Below are 22,835 nucleotides of genomic sequence, written 5' to 3' on the forward strand. Positions count from 1 at the left end.
CAAGGTGCCCCCACATTGTTCAGAGCCAATTCACTGAACTTTGTGAGTGCGGGGACACCATTACACGCGTGCACTACATATAGGTCACTACCTATATGTAGCTTCACCATGGTAACTCCGAATATGGCCATGTAACATGTCTATGATCATGGAATTGCCCCCTCTATGCCATCCTGGCATTGTTGGTACAATTCCATGATCCCAGTGGTCTGTAGCACAGACCCTGGTACTGCCAGACTGCCCTTCCTGGGGTTTCTCTGCAGCTGCTGCTGCTGCCAACCCCTCAGACAGGCAGCTGCCCTCCTGGGGTCCAGCCAGGCCTGGCCCAGGATGGCAGAACAAAGAACTTCCTCTGAGAGAGGGTGTGACACCCTCTCCCTTTGGAAAATGGTGTGAAGGCAGGGGAGGAGTAGCCTCCCCCAGCCTCTGGAAATGCTTTGTTGGGCACAGATGTGCCCAATTCTGCATAAGCCAGTCTACACCGGTTCAGGGACCCCTTAGCCCCTGCTCTGGCGCAAAACTGGACAAAGGAAAGGGGAGTGACCACTCCCCTGACCTGCACCTCCCCTGGGAGGTGTCCAGAGCTCCTCCAGTGTGCTCCAGACCTCTGCCATCTTGGAAACAGAGGTGCTGCTGGCACACTGGACTGCTCTGAGTGGCCAGTGCCACCAGGTGACGTCAGAGACTCCTGCTGATAGGCTCCTTCAGGTATTAGTAGCCTTTCCTCTCTCCTAGGTAGCCAAACCCTCTTTTCTGGCTATTTAGGGTCTCTGTCTCTGGGGAAACTTTAGATAACTAATGCATGAGCTCAGCCGAGTTCCTCTGCATCTCTCTCTTCACCTTCTGATAAGGAATCGACCGCTGACCGCGCTGGAAGCCTGCAAACCTGCAACATAGTAGCAAAGACGACTACTGCAACTCTGTAACGCTGATCCTGCCGCCTTCTCGACTGTTTTCCTGCTTGTGCATGCTGTGGGGGTAGCCTGCCTCCTCTCTGCACCAGAAGCTCCAAAGAAATCTCCCGTGGGTCGACGGAATCTTCCCCCTGCAACCGCAGGCACCAAAAAGCTGCATTACCGGTCCCTTGGGTCTCCTCTCAGCACGACGAGCGAGGTCCCTCGAATCCAGCGACTCTGTCCAAGTGACCCCCACAGTCCAGTGACTCTTCAGCCCAAGTTTGGTGGAGGTAAGTCCTTGCCTCACCTCGCTGGGCTGCATTGCTGGGAACCGCGACTTTGCAGCTACTCCGGCCCCTGTGCACTTCCGGCGGAAATCCTTCGTGCACAGCCAAGCCTGGGTCCACGGCACTCTAACCTGCATTGCACGACTTTCTAAGTTGGTCTCCGGCGACGTGGGACTCCTTTGTGCAACTTCGGCGAGCACCGTTTCACGCATCCTTGTAGTGCCTGTTTCTGGCACTTCTCCGGGTGCTACCTGCTTCAGTGAGGGCTCTTTGTCTGTCTCGACGTCCCCTCTCTCTGCAGGTCTAATTTGCGACCTCCTGGTCCCTCCTGGGCCCCAGCAGCGTCCAAAAAACGCCAAACGCACAATTTGCATGTAGCAAGGCTTGTTGGCGTCCTTCCGGCGGGAAAACACTTCTGTACGACTCTCCAAGGCGAGAGGGATCCGTCCACCAAAGGAGAAGTCTCTAGCCCTTTTTGTTCCTGCAGAAACCTCAGCTTCTTCTGTCCAGTCGAAGCTTCTTTGCACCCGCAGCTGGCATTTCCTGGGCATCTGCCCATCTCCGACTTGCTTGTGACTTTTGGACTTGGTCCCCTTGTTCCACAGGTACCCTAGATTGGAAATCCACAGTTGTTGCATTGCTGGTTTGTGTCTTTCCTGCATTATTCCTCTAACACTACTCTTTTGTCCTTAGGGGAACTTTGGTGCACTTTGCACTCACTTTTCAGGGTCTTGGGGAGGGTTATTTTGCTAACTCTCACTATTTTCTAATAGTCCCAGCGACCCTCTACAAGGTCACATAGGTTTGGGGTCCATTCGTGATTCGCATTCCACTTTTGGAGTATATGGTTTGTGTTGCCCCTATCCCTATGTTTCCCCATTGCATCCTATTGTAACTATACATTGTTTGCACTGTTTTCTAAGACTATACTGCATATTTTTGCTATTGTGTATATATATCTTGTGTATATTTCCTATCCTCTCACTGAGGGTACACTCTAAGATACTTTGGCATATTGTCATAAAAATAAAGTACCTTTATTTTTAGTATAACTGTGTATTGTGTTTTCTTATGATATTGTGCATATGACACTAAGTGGTACTGTAGTAGCTTCACACGTCTCCTAGTTCAGCCTAAGCTGCTCTGCTAAGCTACCATTATCTATCAGCCTCAGCTGCTAGACACCCTATACACTAATAAGGGATAACTGGGCCTGGTGCAAGGTGCAAGTACCCCTTGGTACTCACTACAAGCCAGTCCAGCCTCCTACAGTGTGTTCATAAGCAAACGTGCGGCAGCCTTATGCACAACTTGCAATCTCTTTATTATATGGCCCGGAGAGCTAAGAAATTGGGAGTTGCCATAGTCTAAGTGGGACAATATCACGGCCTGAATAATGAGTCTTCCGACCATAAAATGTAAGATGTTGAAGATTTTCCTTGTGGTTCTTAGTAAGCAGAAACAGGATGCTGCCAGCTGTTTGGATTTATAATCCATCGGGAGGCGGGGATCTAACCAGAAGCCTAAGGTCTTTATATTTTCTTTGGGAGGAGGGTGATTTTTAAGGTTTTCCATTGCTAAAGCAGGAGACTTAAGGAGAGCGTGGTTTGCTACTATCATTACTTCAGATTTTTCTTCATTGAGTTTAAGTTTAGAGATATTCATCCATCTTGCTACATCAGCGAGACAGGAGGATAAATTAGATTGGGCAGTGCTTCTGGGATTCGAAAGAGAAACTACCAGCTGGGTATCGTCTCCATATGATATCAAGGAAAGACCATTTGGTTCAACTATTTTGGCTAAGGGGGACATATACACATTAAAGAGAGTGGGGCTCAACGAGGAGCCCTGTGGGACCCCGCAGGTAAGGGAGAATGTGTTGGAAAGGAAAGAGCGGTCAAGGACTTGAAAAGTTCTATCTTTCAAGAAGGAAGAAAAACATCTTAATGCAGCATCTTCCATTTCTATGACTGAACGTCTTTGAAGTAATATACTGTGGTCTACCGTATAAAATGGAGCACTGAGGTCTAATAGGATGATGGCTGCATGTCCACCTAGATCTAGTAATTGGCGAGTATCTTCCATAACGGCTAATAGAGCTGACTCTGTGCTATGTTGTGGTCTAAAACTCATTTGTGAGGGATGTAGGAGTTCGTGGTCCTCAAGGAAACATGTTAGTTGGTTATTAACGTGTTTTTCAGCTACCTTCGCCACAATAGGAAGGAGAGCAATAGGTCTATAGTTGCTCAGCAGAGTTGGGTCAAGTTTAGGTTTTTTAACAAAGGCTCAACAACTGCATGCTACAAAAGCTGGGGTAAGTTCTTTGAGGATCGTAAATATCTCTTTAGGGGAGTTTGTAGACTGTTAAATTCTGTATGTATAGAATACTGCTTGAGCTAGTTTGATTTCTGCATGGAAAAGTCTAATCACCTCCCTATATTGTGTCTTAAAGGAGATGACATAGTCCTTCCTCCACATTCTTTCAAGTTGCTTGCACTTTTTTTTATATTGAAGCAGTTGGGGTGTAAACCATGGTTTGGCCTTATGATTAATCCTTCTGACAACAGTCTTAGTTGGTAATATGGTGTCTAAGGAAGTAGAAATCCACTTACTAAAGTTTTATATTGGACACAAACCAGACTCCTCACAGATAGGAAGAGAGAGATTGACGAGAGGTTGAATTTATGGAGGTTTGATGAGGGGAAGAGAGGAACAGGGAAGCGTAAGTGACAGTAGATAATGGTCCATCCAAATCAGAGGGAGAGGGGTTTGAGAGAGTGCAAGTGCAACTTGGGACAGTGGTGCGTTTCGGAAGGTTATAAATGCGCTGTTCTTCAGTGATGTGCCACACCTTCGAGTGGTAACCTTAGTATCAGCTTGCAGATGGGTGGACCACTTCACAAATTTGTTATCTTCTTTTCAGCCTGATGCTTCCTCTTGTTCCTGTAAAGAAGGTGGCTGAGGCAGAGAATACTCGACCTAGCACTCATATTGATGCTGTGGAAGTTATCCTGGGAAATAAAGAGTCCTAACGGCAAAGCCCCTGGCCCATACGGTGTTCCTGTGGTTGTTTCGAGCTTCAAAATTTTGGGTAGAATCCTTCTTGCAAGACTGGAACTTTGGGCAGAGCAGAATTCTATTCTATTGGTTAACCAATGTCATCTAGCAAGGACATGGGGCAGCTGAACAGTGTCTGAATATTTCAAATTAGTATAGCAGTTTGCCAGAGCTGGGTACTGACAGATTTCATGTTCACCCTTTATGTTAATGATCTAAAGAACTTTTTATTGGCAAATGGACAGGACATGCCTCAGTTGGGTGTATGCCCAATCCCGGTACTGCTGAACACGGATGATGCAATCCTGATAGCAAGGACAGTTAATGACCTGCAGAAATTACTTGATGCGTTTACTCTTTTTATGGATCAGCTGGATTTGAAAACAAATGGAACATCTTTTATTATGAGTTCTGGGCCCAAAACTGTGAAAAGATGCCATCTTACCATTGTTGGTATGCAAGTGGGGTGTATTCGGACCTTCACTTGTTCAGGGATAAGATTAGACACAGCTCTCAAACAATTTGATAGAGTGATAGAAGCAGTTTTCAGGTTTGCAGCAGAATTAGTTGTAAAGCCTATCAGGGAGATTATGACAGTTTAGAAAAAAAAAATGCTTATCTATGGCTTCTTATGGAACTGGTCTATTGGAGTTATTCAGGTACAGGTAGTATAAAAAAGGCTGAAAGCATATTTTGAAGGATGGTGGCTGTCTCACATAATTGCTCTTCCTATATCTGTCACTCTGAAGTGGTAGTTTTTATTTGGAGAACTTAATTAAAATACCACTAAGGTGGTTTTTCACCTCAATTTGGGTGAAGATGGAGGCCAGTTTTACAAGGGGAATAGTATGTGACTGTCATTGGAGTACGTGTCATGGACTCCCCGGCTCTATACTATTAAAAAGCTTTGTTGCCATCTGGGTGCCTCTGAAGTATTTAGCAATCGTGAGTCAAAATATGCCTTCACCTAAGTTACTCTTAAGCACTTGTTTTTAATCACTTTGAGAAGTAAGGGCTTCTAGAACTTATTGTAAACCTTTGGTGAGCAATGATTCCATTATATTGGCTTTTGCGACATTGGAACTCCACCTTTGTTTTGTGGTTAACTCGCAACATAGATTCTCTCTAATTCGATGTAGTTTAAATTCCTAAGTGTGCGTTTTAGATTGTGAAAATTCAGTTTTGTCATTGTGGCAATCAGTTTTTTCAGAGTGCACTTCATTTTAGTTTTTTTGTAAACTTTATACAGTTCCCAGGGTACTTGCTACCAATACTTGATATCTTAAACATAAGACAATGCAGGCCAGCAATTATCCTTTAACGGCAGCTTTTCCATGATGCTCTTTGCCTGTCTTTAGTCAATTTTGTAAGTAGTGCACTCAGGATCAGGAAGTTTTTTATAGGCTATTGCTGACTGATTACCTGTATTTATAAGATAAATGTTAATGTTTTTAGATGATAGACCTGATTTAGAAGTTGGCAGAGGGGAATACTCTGTCACAAACGTGACGCATATCCCATCTGCCACATTATGATCCCATTATATCCTATGGAGATGCCCATTATCAGAAACTGCAAAAAGAACAAGTGATGGACGGAATGCTAAACAATGTCAAACATTCACCCCAATACAAAGATCTGGGCCTAAATCCATAATTTTGTTTGCTACCCATGCCATTCCAGTTTAGACCCAGCCATATGCAAATCAGTCTTGACCCTGTTCCCCATGGGAACATTCCAGCCTGAACTGCCAGGCCAGGTTTTCCCAGGACTGGAAACAAGCATTCTGGGACCGATTTCTGGGTATCATCCCTCCTCAGCCAGGCTAGCTTGAATCCAGTGGCATGGTGAGCACGGGACCCACGTCTGGACATAACCTTCCCACTTAGGTTGACAAATGCATACAGAACAAGTGATGAACAGAATGCTGAACAATGTCAAACATTCACCCCAGGTACAGAGATCTGGGCCTAAATCCATTGTGCTTTTGCTACCCATGCCACTCCAGTTTGGTCCCAGCCATATACAAATCAGTTTTGATCCTGTTCCCCATGGAAACAAACCAGCCTGAACTGCCAGGCCAGGTCTTCCCATACTGGAAACAAACATTCTAGGACTGGTTTCAGGGTATCACCCCTCCTCAGCCAGGCTAGCTTAAATCCACTATGATAAGGGAGGACGGGACCCACATCTGGGCATATCCTTTCCACTTAGGGCAACAAATGCTAAAAGAACAAGTGATGGACTGAATGCTGAACAATGTCAAACATTCACTCCCAGGACAGAGATCTGGGCCTAAATCCATCATTTTTTTAGTACCCATGCCATTCCAGTTTGGACCCAGCCATATGCAAATCAGTCTTCACCCTGGTCCCCAGGGGAACAGTTCAGCCGGAACGACCAGGCCAGGTCTTCCCCGGACTGGAAACACGCATCCTGGGACCGATTTCATGGTATCACTCCTCCTCAGCCAGGTTAGCGTGAATCTAGTGGCATGGGGAGCACGGCACACATGGCATACCCTTCCCACTTAGGGCGACAAATGCAAAAACAAAAAGTGATGGACTGAATGCTGAACAATGGCAACATTTTGTTTTTGTTTGCTTTTGTCTCCATAAGTGCACCGGGTATTCCCACACGTGGGTCCCAGGCTCACTTTGCCACTGGATTCAAGCTAGCCTGACTGATGAAGGGTGATACCCTGAAACCAGACCCAGGATGCTTGTTTCCGGTCCAGGGAGGGCACGGCAGATCAGACTGAACTGTTCCCATGGGTAACAGGGTCAAGACTGATTTGCATATCACTGGGTACAAACTGGGGTGGCATGGTGACAGAATTGATGGTTTAAACCCAGATCTGTGACTGAGGGTGAATGTTTGATTGGTTCCACATTCCCTCCATCATTTGCGTTTGTTTGCTTTTGTCGCCATGAGTGCAGGGGGTATGCCCACACATGGGTCCTGGGCTCATTGTGCCAATGGATTCAAGCTAATCTGGCTGGTGAAGGGTGATACTCTGAAACTGGTCCCCATATGCTTGTTTCTGGTCCAGGGAGGGCCTGGCCTGGCAGTTCGGTCTACACTGTTCCCATGGGGAACAGGTTCAAGATTGATTTGCATATCGCTGGGTCCAAACTGGGGTGGCATGGTAAGCAAAAGAATTGATGGATTAAACCCAGATTTGTGAATGTTTGATTGGTTCCACATACCATCCATCGTTTGTGTTTGTTTGCTTTTGTCGCCATAAGTGCGCTGGGTATGCCCAGATGTAGGTCCTGGGCTCACTGTGCCACTGGATTCATGCTAGCCTGGCTAATGAAGTGTAATACCCTGAAACCAGTCCCAGGATGTTTGTTTCCAGTTCAGGGAGGACCTGGCTTGGCAGTCCAGGTTGGACTGTTCCCATGAGGAACAGAGTCAAGACTGATTTGCATGTGGCTGGGTCCAAACTGGGGTGGCATGGTGAGCAAAATAATTGATGTATTAAACCCAGATCTGTGACTGGGGGTGAATGTTTGATTGGTTCTGCATTCCATTCATCATTTGTGTTTGTTTGCTATTGTTGCCATAAGTGCGCCGGCTATGCCCAGACGTGGGTCCCGGACTCACTGTGCCACTGGATTTACGCTAGCCTGGCTGATGAAGGGTGATACCCTGAAACCAGTCCCAGGATGCTTGTTTCCGGTCCAGGGAGGACCTGGCCTTGCAGTTCAGGTGGACTGTTCCCACAGTGAATAGGATGAAGACTGATTTGCATATGGCTGGGTCCAAACTGGGGTGGTATGGTGAGCAAAATAATTGATGGATTAAACCCAGATCTGTGACTGGGGGTGAATGTTTGATTGGTTCTGCATTCCGTCCATCATTTGTGTTTGTTTGCCACAATCAGAAGCTGGCACTAGTGTGCTGCATGCTGTGGCACGGGAACTAGGGTTGTGGGCGAGGCTGTAGCACCCCCATAAAACCTTAAAGAGTTTAGATGGAGAATGAGCAATAAAGAGGACCTTCAACGAGTTGTCTTCTTGCATCATTTTTTTGTGTTAAATAGCCCCTATCCTTTTATTGAGCTGATGCTATTGAACAGCACCCCCATTCCACAAATTGCTCCACCACCACTGGATGTGTGAGAAGATAGCACCAGTGAACACTGTTGTGTGTTGTTACTGTGGCATGTGTGAGACTATGACACCAGTGGGCAGAGTAAGAAGATGGCACTAATGAGAAGTGTTTGAAGCTGTCATAACCTGCCAATCCCTACATTTCACGAATCACTGGTGAGTAGGGAGATGGGTGGGCTCTTGTGAGCAACATGAGACGCTGTCATTGGTAGCCATGTAGGACTTGAAATTTTAGGCCAGTGTTTGGAGCTTTCTTCGGGCTACCGGTCTCTCTCTTCAGTATGGGTGAACATAATTGCCAAACATCATACATGGCAAAATCTGCCCTGTTTATTTACTTTGTTTGCAGAGCAGAGTTCTGTTACAAAACGTCCCAAATCACCTCTGTTGTCATACTAGAAAATAATATGTATTCCGTGCTGCGTGGCTGTAGCAATCACTGGCATAGCAGACACAATAGCACCGGGCTTAGGCGCCTAAGTGCCCCCTTGAGCCCTGATTACAGCTGTATTACACTACCCAACTGACAGTCAGGGTGCTATGTTCTTGCTTACCATGCGGCCCATAAGCAAAAAGAACAGATGATGGATGGCATGCTGAACAATGCAAACAATTACCCCCAGTCACAGAGATCAGGGTTTAAGCCATCAATTTTTTTGCCCACCCCACGCCAGCATGGACCCAGCTATATGCAAATCAGTCTTGACCCTACTAACCAAGGGAGCAGTCCAGCCCAAACTGCTAGGCCAGGTCCACCCTGGACTGGAAACAAGCATCCTCGGACTAGTTTCGGGATATCAACTTGTTGCGGGATAGTCCTCGTTTTGGACCGCGACCTGATCTGGAACGGAGCCAGACATACCTCGAGGATGTGGATGAATTCCGGGGTTGCGACCTCATAGGGCAGACCTCACCAGAAGAGGTGGAAGAAGGGGCCAGTGAGCGAGGAGAGGGAGACGCGATAGTCGGAAAGGAATCAGAAACAGGAACAACCGGGACCCCCTTGAGAAAGGAATTTGAGTGATCTGATTATCGGAAGACGAGAGAGCACCCAAGTGAAGCAGAGCATGGAAACAATCGACCGGAGCAGCACCACGTACCTAGAGACACAGAGCAGCCCAGCCACGTTCCAGGATGGACGTGGCTTCACAAGGTACGGGCTTATTTACAGGAGGGACAGGCAACACTACAACTTGTCCCTGATTAACGATACAGTGACACTGATGGAGGGAGCCTATAGAATAAACACACCTCTGCATGAGTCACCCTTATAAGACTGTTTTCTTTTGTTTTTGGTGAACCACTGGGAAAAAGGGAAAAGTTGCAATTAACCCAAACCTCACTGACCTTCCACCTATACCTCCCCGGTGTCCAAAACCCCAAAATAAACCCCAAAAACCACTTACCTGAGTCCGTCCTCTGTTTCTTACCTTTCGTTTTCTGAACCACCTAGACACCCCCTCATCTGCTAGGCTAGCTTGAATCCAGTGACACAGTGAGCAAGGGATCCACGTCTGGGCATACCATTTGCACTTAGGGTGACAAAAGCAAAAAGAAAACAGAAGAATGACAGAATGCTGAACAATGCAAACATTCACCTCCAGACACAGAGATCTGGGTTTAATCCATCATTGTTTTTGCCCACTACCCCACCCCAGTTTGGACCCAGCAAAATGAAAATCAATCATGACCCTTCTCTCCACAGTCCATCCCAAACTGCAAACCCAAAATGAAAAACAATTGATTAAACCCAGATCTGTGACTGGAGCACAATGTTTGCATTGTTCAGCATTCCGTCCATCATCTGTTCTTTTTGCTTCTGTCGCCCTAAGTGGGAAGAAGGGGCGCAAGGGCAAGAATGATTTCCATATGGGTGGGTCCAAACTGGGGTGGCGTGATGAGCTACAAAATTATTGATTATTGATGGATTAAACGCAGGTCTGACTTGGGGTAAATGTTTGCATTGTTTAGCATTCCGTCTATCATCAGTTCTTTTTGCTTCTGTCACCCTAAGTGGTAAGGGTATGACCAAACGTGGGTCCCCTTCTCACTGGACCACTGGATTCAAGCTAGCCTTACTGATGAGAGGTGAGACACTGAAACCAGTCCCAAGATGTTTGTTTCCAGTCCAGGGAGGAACTGCCCTGGCATTTCAGGATGGACTGTTCCTATGGGGAGCAGCGTCATCACTGATTTGCATATGTCTGGGTCCAAACTGGGGTGGCGTGATGAGCTAAGAATAATGGATTAAACCCAGATCTGTGACTGAGGTGAATGTTTGAATTGTTCAGCATTCCGTCCATCATCTGTTCTCTTTGCTCTTGTCGCCCTAAGTGGGAAGGGTATTCCAAGACGTCGGTCCTGTTCTCACTGCACTACTGTATTCAAACTAGCCTGCCTGGTGAGCGGGTGATATCCTGAAACCGGTCCCAGGATGCTTGGTGCAGAGAAGAACTGGCTTGACAGTTCAGGCTGGACTGTTCCCATGGTGAGCAGGGTCAAGAATGATGTGCATATTTCTGGATCCAAACTGGGGAGCGCGTGGTGAACTAAAAACAAGGGATTAAACCCAGATCTGTGACTGGGTGCAAACATTTGCATTGTTCAGCATTCTATCCTTCATCTGTTCCTTTTGCCTATGAGGCCCATGGCATCCCTGCATCCTTGCTAGGACACTGATAAAACACGTGTGCCACGTCACTCTACCATCACAGATGGCAAAATGGCCTGGGGAGAGACAGGGGCAAGCATCCAGTCAGAATGAACAGCTGAGTGCAGCAAATGAGAAATGCCAGTGAATGGTAAGTAAAGTACTGCCTGTGGGTGGTAAGGCAAGTAGAATATTTAAATTCAGGACAACGAATCATACATTTGAAAAACACAGTCTATATGCAACTCTGGAAGTAGAAAGTGTGTGCAATTTAGAAAAAGAATGTGACCCATTAAGATAAATCATTTACTATTGGTGAGGTCACTCCTTTATAGATTCAACTACTTTTGCAATCATTTTACTGCGTGCATGGTCATTCTAGTGGATTCTTCTACCTCCAGATTTCTCTTTTTTTGACTATCCTCTGGCACCAGACTGGTTCCTTAATCTTTGCAATAGCTCTCTTGCTCCAGGAGGTGTTATTGGTTCAATTTCAATGTCATTTACTGCACAGATGTAATGTCTGTGAAGTCATATACTGCCACCCCAACGCCCTGCCTGTCCCCTTATTTCCCTGTCTGCTCTTTTTTTCCTCCTTACCCTTTGACAGATTTGCATTCCTTAATGGTATCTTCCTCTGGAAAGTCATGCTATAAGTCCTGAATCTCATGTTATAGCAGTTTTCCATTTCTGACCCCACCTGGTCTGCCTGGGCCCGAAGTACATCACCAAGATGTGCCACAAATGAGGACCCATGCACACTAATACAATAAATGAACATGAGGTGAAGTTATCATGTGTGCACGTGTCTGACGACTGCTGAACTAAGCAAAGCTCTCTTTCAAGGTCAGGATCAAAATCATGTTAATCCTCATCCTCAAAGAAGAAAATGAAGCATAAGAAGAGAAGAAGACAGGGCGATACCACACCTAGAAGTAATTCCCAATTGCGAGGTAGGTCTCCACAATGCTTTCCACCTCCAGCGTAAGCCTCCTCAGAGTTGGTGCACATCACTCGGCTGAAAATCAATTGCCACTGGTTCCTGTTACTGCTTCCATGCTGGCAGCACATGCTCCTGTCCAGGCTCCTTTGCCCACTGTTGTTCTTAGCTCCCTTGCCCCCACTGTCCTACCCAGAGTTTCCGGTGCATAGTGCTGATCCAGCAGAGTTTATGTACACCTTGGTGGTACTGTTCAGAAATACAGCAGTACCCCTAGGTGGTTCCCCTCAGCACCAGTTGACCCGACATGCCTACCACATGGCACGCCACCAGTGCTACTTGTAGCTGCATCAGCACCCTTGACCATGCCAATGGCCCCTCCAGCAGCTCCAGCACTAATACTATTGGTGCCAGTGCTTGTGCCCTCACAGTCTCCAGCTGCTCCTCAATAGACACCTTCATGGAACAAAGCCATGCTACTCAGAGGCTGCATGATGGGCTGAGGATGCCAGGTACTGGGATGAGACCCAACCTGGCTGTATGGCGATGCAACAGTATTCGCAAACCATGGAGGACATCTGCTGGTTGGATTTCAACCATATTCAAATGTCACAAATTATACTACACAGCAATGAATACAACAGTTTGGTGGTTAATCAGCTGCCCCTGCTAATTCTAATATGTCAAACTATCCAGTGCTTCAGGATCCCAGTCATTTGGACACCACTTTGCAAATAACAATGGAGTGCCGTATGGGCTAGCTCCCAGAGGTAGTCTATTTTATTGTGGTTCTATGGAAAGTCATGTCTGGTGCAATCTGAATCCCTGTTCTCCTTCAACAATGCCCTAATGGAGCCAATCATGGTGTATTGGAAGAAACTCACCTCTGTCCCTGTGATAAACAGATTGATAGACTGTTGATACAGCATGGTTCCACATGATCCTTTTTTTGTCCATGCATCATTTTCCTAAAATTTGATAGTGCAATCATCTCTTGCTCCAAACAAAACACACATGCGTTTCCCCTGACACCCCCAAACAGGGAGTTCAAAAACCTGGAGGATGTAGGAAGAAGGCGTTTTGAGGTGGGAGTCTGAACCTGTGTTCCTTGAATGCCACGTGCCTGCTAGTTCGCCTTTTGGGAAATGGCAAATTGAAAGACATCTTCCTTGATGTGGAGAGGGACAGCCAGGATGCCTCCAGACAGATACTTAAGCATGCCTGGGCACTGTGGATTGAGTGGCCAATGCCATGGCATCCCTGGCTGAGATCCACAGGCTTCCCAGGTGATGTGCAAGCAAGCCTGATGAGTTAGCTTCTCTATTGATAAGGCAAAGAAGTTCAGCTCTGACAATCAGCTGTTAGTGGGATATGTGAGCAACAAGAAGGGCTAGGGCTCCCAAAAGAGAGGCCATCCTCCACATTAAGATATTTGATGCCCTTCCTAAGAAAGAACAGCCAGAGGGCATATTTGATCATTACAACAGAGCAAAAGCATCAAACTCAGTACTGCCTTGGGTAGTTCCTTTGGTAAAAATGTGTTGCAGGGCAACATGTACTTCCTTTCACACATTCACAAACCATTATTGCTTGGACTTAGAGGCAAGATGGGATGGCCATTTTGCTCTTTCTGTGCTGTGGGAGTTCCTCATCTGACCATTCCTTTCAATTCACCACCTGAGAGGAGGTACTAATGTGGTATGAACCCATTTAATAAGAAATCTGTGGGTAGAAGCACTCATCAGAAGACAAATGTACCTACTCTTTCTGGTGGGTACCCTACCTGCAGATTCCTCACTGACTCACCTCTCCACCTCCAAACTCCCTGTTCTGCAGGATGGTTTTCATGATCTGGATAACAAGTGCCATATTAGAAATACTGCAACTGCATATTCACTGCCTAATTAAGCTAACCTAATCTATGCCTATGGTCTTAGAAAAATAGGATGAGGCATTGGCATCAAGGTGCAAGTGTTGGCACTATATGGCTCTTGCAATGTCACATCACTGCAGTAACCCATGCATAGATGGGATCGATATCACCTAGTGGCACAGGAGATCTATTGCATTTCTCACGCATGGGGATATTCAGTTGTTGAGGAACCTGCATGTAGTTAGAATATTCACCAGAAAGACTGTTATTGATAGTAAGTAACATTTTATTTCCATCTCGAATGGCATCTTGATGTCAGAGATGGAATGGCCTTCAACAGTAGCAAAAGATTTTCCAACAGGGAAATGATGGCAGAGCCAGTTGTATGCAAGGCTTTTTAGAGGTTCTAGTGTGGTCAGAAACGTAATATGTTTTGTATATCCTCCAAAACCATAGCTCCTACTGAAAATGTTTTCTGTTTGAATGTTATAACTTTTCCTTTTCATTGTTTGTTTATTTTGACACCAGGAAATGCCACTGCAATCCTCAAAGATTGGTGCTGAAACACCGAAGACAAAAGCTATGCCTTCTCTTCTTAGTGTTATACCTGTCGCTGTGTCTGGTGATATCTGCTTACTTCCTGCCTATCATCAACTTCTGTTCCTTTTTTGGAACATGCCCCTGTACCATCTCCTGGTCTGAAAACAGTAACTCAACAAATTTCGATAACCACAGCAACGTATGGACTGTTGAGCCCACCGGTCGGTTGGGCAACCAGATGGGACAGTATGCAGCTTTGTATGCGCTAGCCAAGATCAATGGGCATCAGGCATACATTTTGCCTGAAATGTACCAATTACTAAGCCACATCTTCAAGATCACCTTACCTGTTCTTCCGATGAGCAACGCCAATGCTATCTGTTGGAAGGAATATGAGCTCCATGACTGGATGTCCAATGAGTACAGAACTATCAAGGGCAAGTATGTGAAGCTGACCGGGTATCCCTGCTCATGGACGTTCTACCACCATATCCGGGATGAGATCCGTAGAGAGTTCACTTTCCATGACTTTATCAAGGAAGAGGTCAACCAGTACCTGGAACAGCTGAGGGTGGGCCGAAATAATGTGACCTACATCGGGATCCATGTGCGCAGGGGAGACTATGTTCATGTCATGCCCAAGATCTGGAAAGGGGTGATAGCAGATAAAGACTACCTCCAAAAGGCCATAGCCTACTTCAGGAAGAAGTATGCGGAGCCTGTCTTCATAGTGGCCAGCAATGGGATGAAGTGGTGCAGAAAGAACATTGATGACACCAAAGGAGACGTTTACTTTTTGGGTGATGGCATTGAGTCAACCCCAGGAAAGGATTTTGCCCTTCTCGCCCATTGCAACCACACAATAATGACCATTGGAACTTTTGGCTACTGGGCTGGATACCTTGCTGGTGGGGAGGTGGTCTACCTCACCAACTTTACATTACCAGAGTCACCATTTCTCAAAGTCTTCCACTACGAGGCAGCTTTCCTACCCCATTGGGTTGGGATTCCTGCTGATCTTTCAGTCTTGTATTCAAACTGAAACCGGTAGGTTTGTTAAATAATTTTATATCATGGAAACATAGCAATCATACCTCTCATTTTGTTTTTTGTTGAATTAATTTGGAAACACACTCCTCCCCTAATCAAACCTATTAAAAAATGGAGCCCGATTAAGCAGATCCAATCAAGCATTACTGCTTTGTCATATGCCGGATTACACACTTTCATAAGATATGAATCCCTTCAGTTTCATAAGTGAGGGTACCATCCGCGCTAATAGGTGCATTATTTGCCAACCTGAATGCAACTAAATATTGTATCACTTGACCTGAGACATCTGAAACAGCAGTTACAGTTAGCAAAGTGTTTACTTTTTATAGGTCAACATTTCCAAATATTTTGAGTCTGATATAGAGTGTGGCAGATGGGTACTCCTTAAAAAACATTACAGATATCCCATCCATTTTATTACAAGTGTATTAAACTAAGGGACAGATTTATACTCTTGGGGATGCTTGGTTTTCCTTCTGAAAAAATCTTTGCCCGTATTTCCAAAAGCAAAGCATGCCAGAAAGGGGAAAATCATGCAAATGCACCTGATGGTAAAACTGATACTGCATGTTGTTCCCCATTATGGCATGCAAAACCGAGAATGGGTCCAGAGACACAAAACTCAATTTTTCTATTTTTTCCCAATTGGACATTACACTTAGAAGATGTTTCAAGGTAACCTCAGTAGGAGAGGTAGTCCTTGCAATAGTTTAAAACAAATTTAAGACATGCTAAACTTCAAAGTATGTCCACCTTTTTAAATACACTGCACACTGCTCTTGGGGCTACCCAGGGCCTACCTTAGGGGTGACATACATGTAATAAAAATGACATTTTGGGCTTGGCAAGTGGGTACACTTGCCAGGTCGAAATTTCAGCTTAAGCTGCACACACAGGCTCTGCAATGTCAGGCCTGAGACATATTTGACAGGCTACCATAGTGGGTGGCATAATCACTGCTGCAGGCCCACTAGTAGCCTTTGACTTATAGGCCCTGAGTACACATAGTGCACTTTACTAGTGACCTACTAGTAAATCAAATACGCCAATCATGGAGAAGCCAGTTTTACCATGTTTTAGACACAGAGCACATGCACTTTGGCACTGGATAGCAGTGGTAAAGTGCCCAGAGTCCTAATGCCAGCAAAACCAAGGTCAGCATAAGAGGGGAAGGAAGGCAAAAAGTCCAGGGGTGACCCTACAGAAAGGGCCACTTCCAACACAACTCCCCACCAGCATAATGCCAAGGTTTACCAATTAATACCTTGATGGGCTTCCCTGCTTAGGGTGATAGAACATGGACAATGGCCCACTACTGCAGGGGCACTTATCAGTTCTACGCCTCTCTGAACCCAGTTGGATCCCTCTGTCTGTAATCTGGAGGCCCACTGAACTGACCCTTAGGGAACCATTTTCTTCTGTGGACTCCATCTGCGCAGCACCTAACCTTAATTTGCTCACAGATGTATCCAAATAGGCAGAGAGTACCACCATGGCCAACAAAGTAATGTGGTCCTTTCTGCCCCCTGGGTCTGATTTTTGTCTCTGTCCCCAACTCAGGAAAAACTTTGGACCACTCCCAACAGAGGCCACAGACAGCTGTCAGTGTCAAGAGCCAGGCCACTGGTCATCCAGGGCTGTCTGACCTCTAATGCTTTTCAGATTGGGGGTGAAGTTGGTCCAGGTGCCTTGCACATCTTCTTCCAATCTACCTCACACCATTTCAGGGGTGCTATCCTGAGACTGGCCAACCAACCTTAGGTCTGTACCCTGAGGCTGCACAAAAGACAGGGATGGACACTCCCTCGCCCTGCACCTGCCTCTGGGGTCCTGTACCCTTTGCTTGAGAGTGGTACCCCCATAAATCTGAACTGTTAAGGCACTTGTGGCAGCTGCCCTACCCAGTTTCCCTGACATGAGGGGCAACCATACGGGGATCTGGGAACTAAATATGACCATCCTCCTGGTCACCTCCCCACCCCACTCTAGGAACACCAGGGCGATAGGGCAGAAGTCCCTGCCATGGGCTGTCACTCTATACTCCTGGTCAGTGTACTGCTCTAGGGAGACTAGCCTTTCCCTCACCATGGTATGGCTAGCCCCGGTTTCTCTCAGAGCAGTGACTGGGACTCCATTCACTGTCACCCGGTGGAAGTAACGACTCTCATGTTCAGGGATCATCTCCTCATACTCTGAGTCCACTTTCCAATTAAGGGAGCTCATGGCATGGTCTATGACCTGCCCCTGGGGACTATTTACCCCTAAGGCTACATTGGCCACTCCTGCATCATTCCCACCGTGGGTGGGTTCTTTGGACAGACAGAGTCCTCCTGCTTGAGTCGTAGCTGAGAACAATCAAAGCATCGTGGTTGGAAATGGGCAGCCCTGTGCCACCACCCACCGGAACCTCCCTCCCTCCTTCTTCTCAGAAGGGAGATTGGAACCCTTTCCCTCCCGCTTACCCTGGGAATTGCCTAGGTCTACCTTGACTTACCCCCTCACTTTTCTGTGGGGAGCCTGAACCATCCTTCTTGCAGTCATTCCCAGGTACCTTCTTGTGGATCCTGGTGCTAACCCAGTGGTCCGCCTGCTTAGCAAGCTCCCTGGGGTCAGAGAGCTTATTGTCAATCAAGTGTTGGCACAGCTCTGTAAAACTGACTGACGTTATAAAAAGGAAGGTTTAGGCCTCGCAAATGGGTACACTTGCCAGGTCGAAATGGCAGTTTAAACTACCCACACAGGCTCTTCAATGGCAGGCCTGAGACATGTTTGAAAGGCTACCTTAGTAGGTGGCCCAACCAGCGCTGCAAAAGCACTAGTAGCATTTGACATACAGGCCCTGTTCACACATAATGCACTTTTTTCTAGGGCCTTACTAGTAAATCAAATATGTCAGCCATGAGGAAGCCAATGTTACCATGTTTTCGGGACAGAGCACATGCATTTTAGCACTGGATAGCAGGGGTAAAGTGCACAGAGTCCTAAAGCCAACAAAAACAGGGTCAGAAAAAAGAGGACAAGGAAGGCAAACAGTCTGGGGATGACCCCACTGAAAGGGCCATTTCCCAAAAATACATTCCATTGTGATTGGAAAGAATGCCCTAAACACACCCCTTCCAAATATCGATTCAGTATATACTGTAGTCATAAGCCACAATTGCAATTTGGTTTTGTTACATACTAATGTCTTTTTGCACACGCAAATGGTCCTATTCTGTGAATAGGGCAGTTTGCAAATACAAAAAGACTTGATAAATCTGGTCCTTTGTGTTCCAACTAACCTAAAAATAGGCAAGTCAGATCATCACATAACCCCTCATACCCTCATGCAACCCCTTCACACAGCTCCTAAAATACTCATAGCTTTGTTCCAGATCTACAGACACATTGGACTCTCAATTAGAAGCTCACACAACCCCCAACAGATCCTCTCTTAGCCCTCAGCACACACCCTCGAAGTCCCTAGCAAGCCCTCCCTTATCCCCCTTAGATACCATTAATGAATAATCTCACAGCCTGTGAAAGAGCTTATGTAGAGATTCTCACATAGACCCAACTGAACCTCACATAACACCCACCAAATTTGCATCAGAGACACTCCTAGAACCTCTAACTACTCCTTACACTGATAAATCAGACCTAAATATTTGCAGTAGATCGAGTCTACTTGCTTCTGTGCTGTGTTCACTGTTATTCTTTGTGCACACATAAGTGCCTTGGTGTAGCCCAAACAATACATGGGGACCCTGAATTTTCTGAATGGTTTTTGGAATGTAACTAACACTGAAGCATAGTGTTTACTCTGCTCATTGGCTAATTCGTTTATAAAGCCGCAGCTGTACTTGTGACATGGTTATACTGTGAACTCACTGTGCCCTTAATGCGAGTAAATAATGAGTGTGGAATAACAATTCTATATAAAAAAGATATGAAAGGGTGATTATAAATAAATGAACCACGTCAAGGTCCTTCTTAAGGTATATTTCACATCCATGACTCTTATCAGGATGACTAAACCATTTTATTATGACTGCTCTGTCATTGGTTAATTACATATTTATAATTGTTTCTGTATTAAAAATTATTTGATGGTTAATGTGTTCCCCATTGTTACTGTAGCTGGTTTACAAGCTGTATAGCATAGACAGTTACATCATGGCAACACTGCCAATGTAGTATACATTTACACATGCTCAGCTGCCAAACTTTTATATATATTTTACTTTAATGCTCTTTTATTATTATATATTAGAGTACCACCTTGCCACTGGTGGCTAAGAGGTGTGCCATGTTATAATCGTTTTCTCCGTTACAGCTTGCTTTTGGCATAGAGAATCAAACAAAGCATTCGGTGTATTCAATCTATTTCTTAACTTTGGCTACAGCCCACAAACAGTGTGAAAATTGTCTAGCAAGGTTTTACTAAGTCATGTTCAATTTGTCAAAATTGTGAGATAATATACGTTTTGTATATCTTGAATATGTTTATGCTTTTGTTTTTTAAAATGTTCATAGCTTCTATAAGTATTTATTTTTTAAAGAACATAGGGGGTTATTACAACTTTGGAGGAGGTGTTAATCCGTCCCAAATGTGACGGATATACCACCAGCCGTATTACGAGTTCCATAGGATATAATGGACTCGTAATACGGCTGGTGGTATATCCGTCACTTTACCGTCACTTTTGGGACGGATTAACACCTCCTCCAAAGTTGTAATAACCCCCATAGTTTTACATTTATTTTCGTTTTCTACCCCAAGAATTTTAGTAGTTGGACAAGCAAAAATGGATAATTATGAAAAATCCTTGCCGAACCCTAACCCTTACCTTGTGCCTTAATCCAACCTCATCCCTTTTTCTAACTTTATTCATTAACCTAACCCCACATACACGCGTATAGTTTGTATATACACCACTTTTTCAAATAAAAAATGCGATTTTGTTAAATTAATTGTAAGTACACTACTTTTATGACACAACGTTTTTTCATGTCATGACATTATCCCCTCACCTCATTTTACTACAAAATCTTCTTGGAAATCCAGTTGATCATAAGAAGATAGGGGGCTGGGCATGGATTGGGGTGGGGGGATATTATATTTGGGACTCGGAAAGCATTCTGATCAAACTCACACCCTACATTCCACCTGTTTGCATCCCAAAGAGAGGTCTTTTATAAGCCAATCACACTTCTCAGTATTACCAATTCATGTGCATTACGAGGCCTACTTCTGACCTAAAACTATGAGGGGAGCTACTACAGAAAAAGCAAGGAGCTGGTAGAGTGAGTTTGCTGGCCATTCTCTGGTAATTATTTGCAGAGGGGAGTTATCTGGTTCTTCGAGGGCATGGACTGTTGAGGACGCATACCACTACATGCATTAATTTCACGGGAGATAGACTCAAACTTTGTTGTGGTTATCTAGGAATGTTGGGCATAGCCTGGAACTTACATGTCATCTAGGTTCCAGGTGAGGTCACTGGGGAGGTGAGAGTCTTGACAGTTGGTGAGGGTTGGAAGTGTTTGCATCTGCTGTGGGTTGGTGGTATTTAATAAAGCTCATCTTACCAAATTACATGTCTGGAGCTTAACACTGGCGACGAGGAGTCACCACCAACTCGGAACCCACGCATCTTCTTCCTGTTGGCATCTGTTTTTCTGCTCTGTTCGAGATCGGCTGATCGAGGGTGCCTGGCTTGGAGATCCTGATCCTGAAGACAGTAAAATCCTGGCAGCACTGACCCTGCTCCTCTTACACTTGCAGCAGATGTAATTGGGCGGCTTCCTGGTGGTGATTGATGCGTTGGAGCCTTGTGCGGTGAGGTGTTGGAAAATCGGAACCTCCAACGCAGCGGGAGACGCGCTGCGCTATCTCCAAAGTCATTGTTGTTATTTATTTATTTATTTTTTCCTTTTTCCACCTATTTTCGGCTCCCTGTTACCTCTCAGCGCGAGCCTTTCAACGGTTTCTCTCCGCACGCGGGGAGTTTTCACTGTGCGCGAGAATGCGTCTTTCTACAATTCTTCCTGTTCGCGAGGAGCGGCACGCGCAACCATAGCAACGCGTCTCCTTGCTCTGGAAGTATGACGCGCGTGTGAGTACAGAACACTAGACCGCAATTTGCATGGTGTTTCCACGCCGGTTATGGTCAATTACGGGATTTCGGTGTGAAGTTTCGCTTGTTTCGCTCATTTCGGCTGAACACTAGACTGCTCACTGTACTTTTGTTCCATACACGTATGACTCAATTACGGAGTGTTCAATGTGAAGTCTAAATACTTCAAACTGTAAGACGTTTGTTTTATTTTGCCTTGTGGCCGTTACTACATTTGAATACAGGGTTGCTGTTTTATCTTAAGCTTTTCAGATTGCGGTGAATACATTTAAATGCGCACCTTTACCTCTGCTGGTGTCCATTTACTTGTATTGCCTGTACCTTCACCTGTTCACCTGTTCTAAGACTTAAATTCCAAACTCATTATGGCTTCTCCCACGATGTCTCAACCGCCCCCCTTTTTATCAGACAAAGGGGACTCTATTCTTCCTTGGAAACGTTGGAAGAACCTTTTTGACTCCTACCTTGTAGCAATTGGGGGGGGGAAATTCTCTCCAGCTAGGAAACAGGCTGTTCTATTGCATAATTTGGGAATTGAGGGCAGGAACATTTATGATAGTCTTGAAACTCTTCCAGTAGGAGGGGCGGAGGGGGAACCCAGGGATATTTATGAAATGTCAGTAGCAATTTTAGCTGCACATTTTGAATCAAAGCTCAATGTGGTTTTGGAAAGACACAAATTTTTTGCAAGATTCCAAGGCAAATCAGAGAGTGTAGGAAACTTTGTAGCTGCTTTACGCACGTTAGCACGCACATGTGACTTTGGTGATATCACGGATTCTCTCATTCGTGATCAATTAGTCCGCTGTACAAACAATAAGAGGGTTCAAGAAAAGTTGTTAACGAAGAACCCAGATTTGAAAGAAGCTATTGCAATTGTGGAAGGAATGGAAAGTACCAGCAATTGGATCAAGGAGATGAATGACCATGAAGAAGACAAGTTATGCATGGTACAGGCACCTCAGATTCGTGAAGAGGTTTCGAAGGTCAGCAACGACAGCAAAGCACCTGTACCCACTCTGGAGAAGAGGAGAGAAGCCAAACATCAGCGTTGTTATCGCTGTGGCAACTCTGGTCACACAGCGAACAGCTCAAATTGTTTTGCACGAAACTCTCTATGTAGAAAATGTGGAAAAAAAGGCCACTATGCTAGGGTCTGCAATAGTGACAAATGTGGCATAGATTCTATAACTGATAATATTAGCAAGATGATTTTGTATATTGAACCTGATATCAACCATATTGAGAACAATGGTGAAGTTGTCGATACTGGGCCAGTTGTCATGCCTGAGTGTGCTATTG

General features: G+C 45.4%; 1 protein-coding gene across 1 annotated transcript in view; it reads left to right on the top strand.

The window, feature by feature from the left end:
* Positions 1 to 20,363, top strand: part of LOC138246277 (galactoside alpha-(1,2)-fucosyltransferase 2-like) — a 71,617-nt gene extending 51,254 nt beyond the window's left edge. Inside the window, exon 3 of the mRNA XM_069200712.1 lies at positions 14,350 to 20,363. Within this exon, the coding sequence (XP_069056813.1) occupies positions 14,350 to 15,403 (1,054 nt within the window). The 3' untranslated portion in view covers positions 15,404 to 20,363. The remainder of the gene's footprint in view (positions 1 to 14,349) is intronic.
* The last annotated feature ends 2,472 nt before the right edge of the window (positions 20,364 to 22,835 follow it).

The sequence above is a fragment of the Pleurodeles waltl genome, chromosome 7 (genome assembly GCF_031143425.1).
Source record: "Pleurodeles waltl isolate 20211129_DDA chromosome 7, aPleWal1.hap1.20221129, whole genome shotgun sequence".
Taxonomy (NCBI): domain Eukaryota; kingdom Metazoa; phylum Chordata; class Amphibia; order Caudata; family Salamandridae; genus Pleurodeles; species Pleurodeles waltl.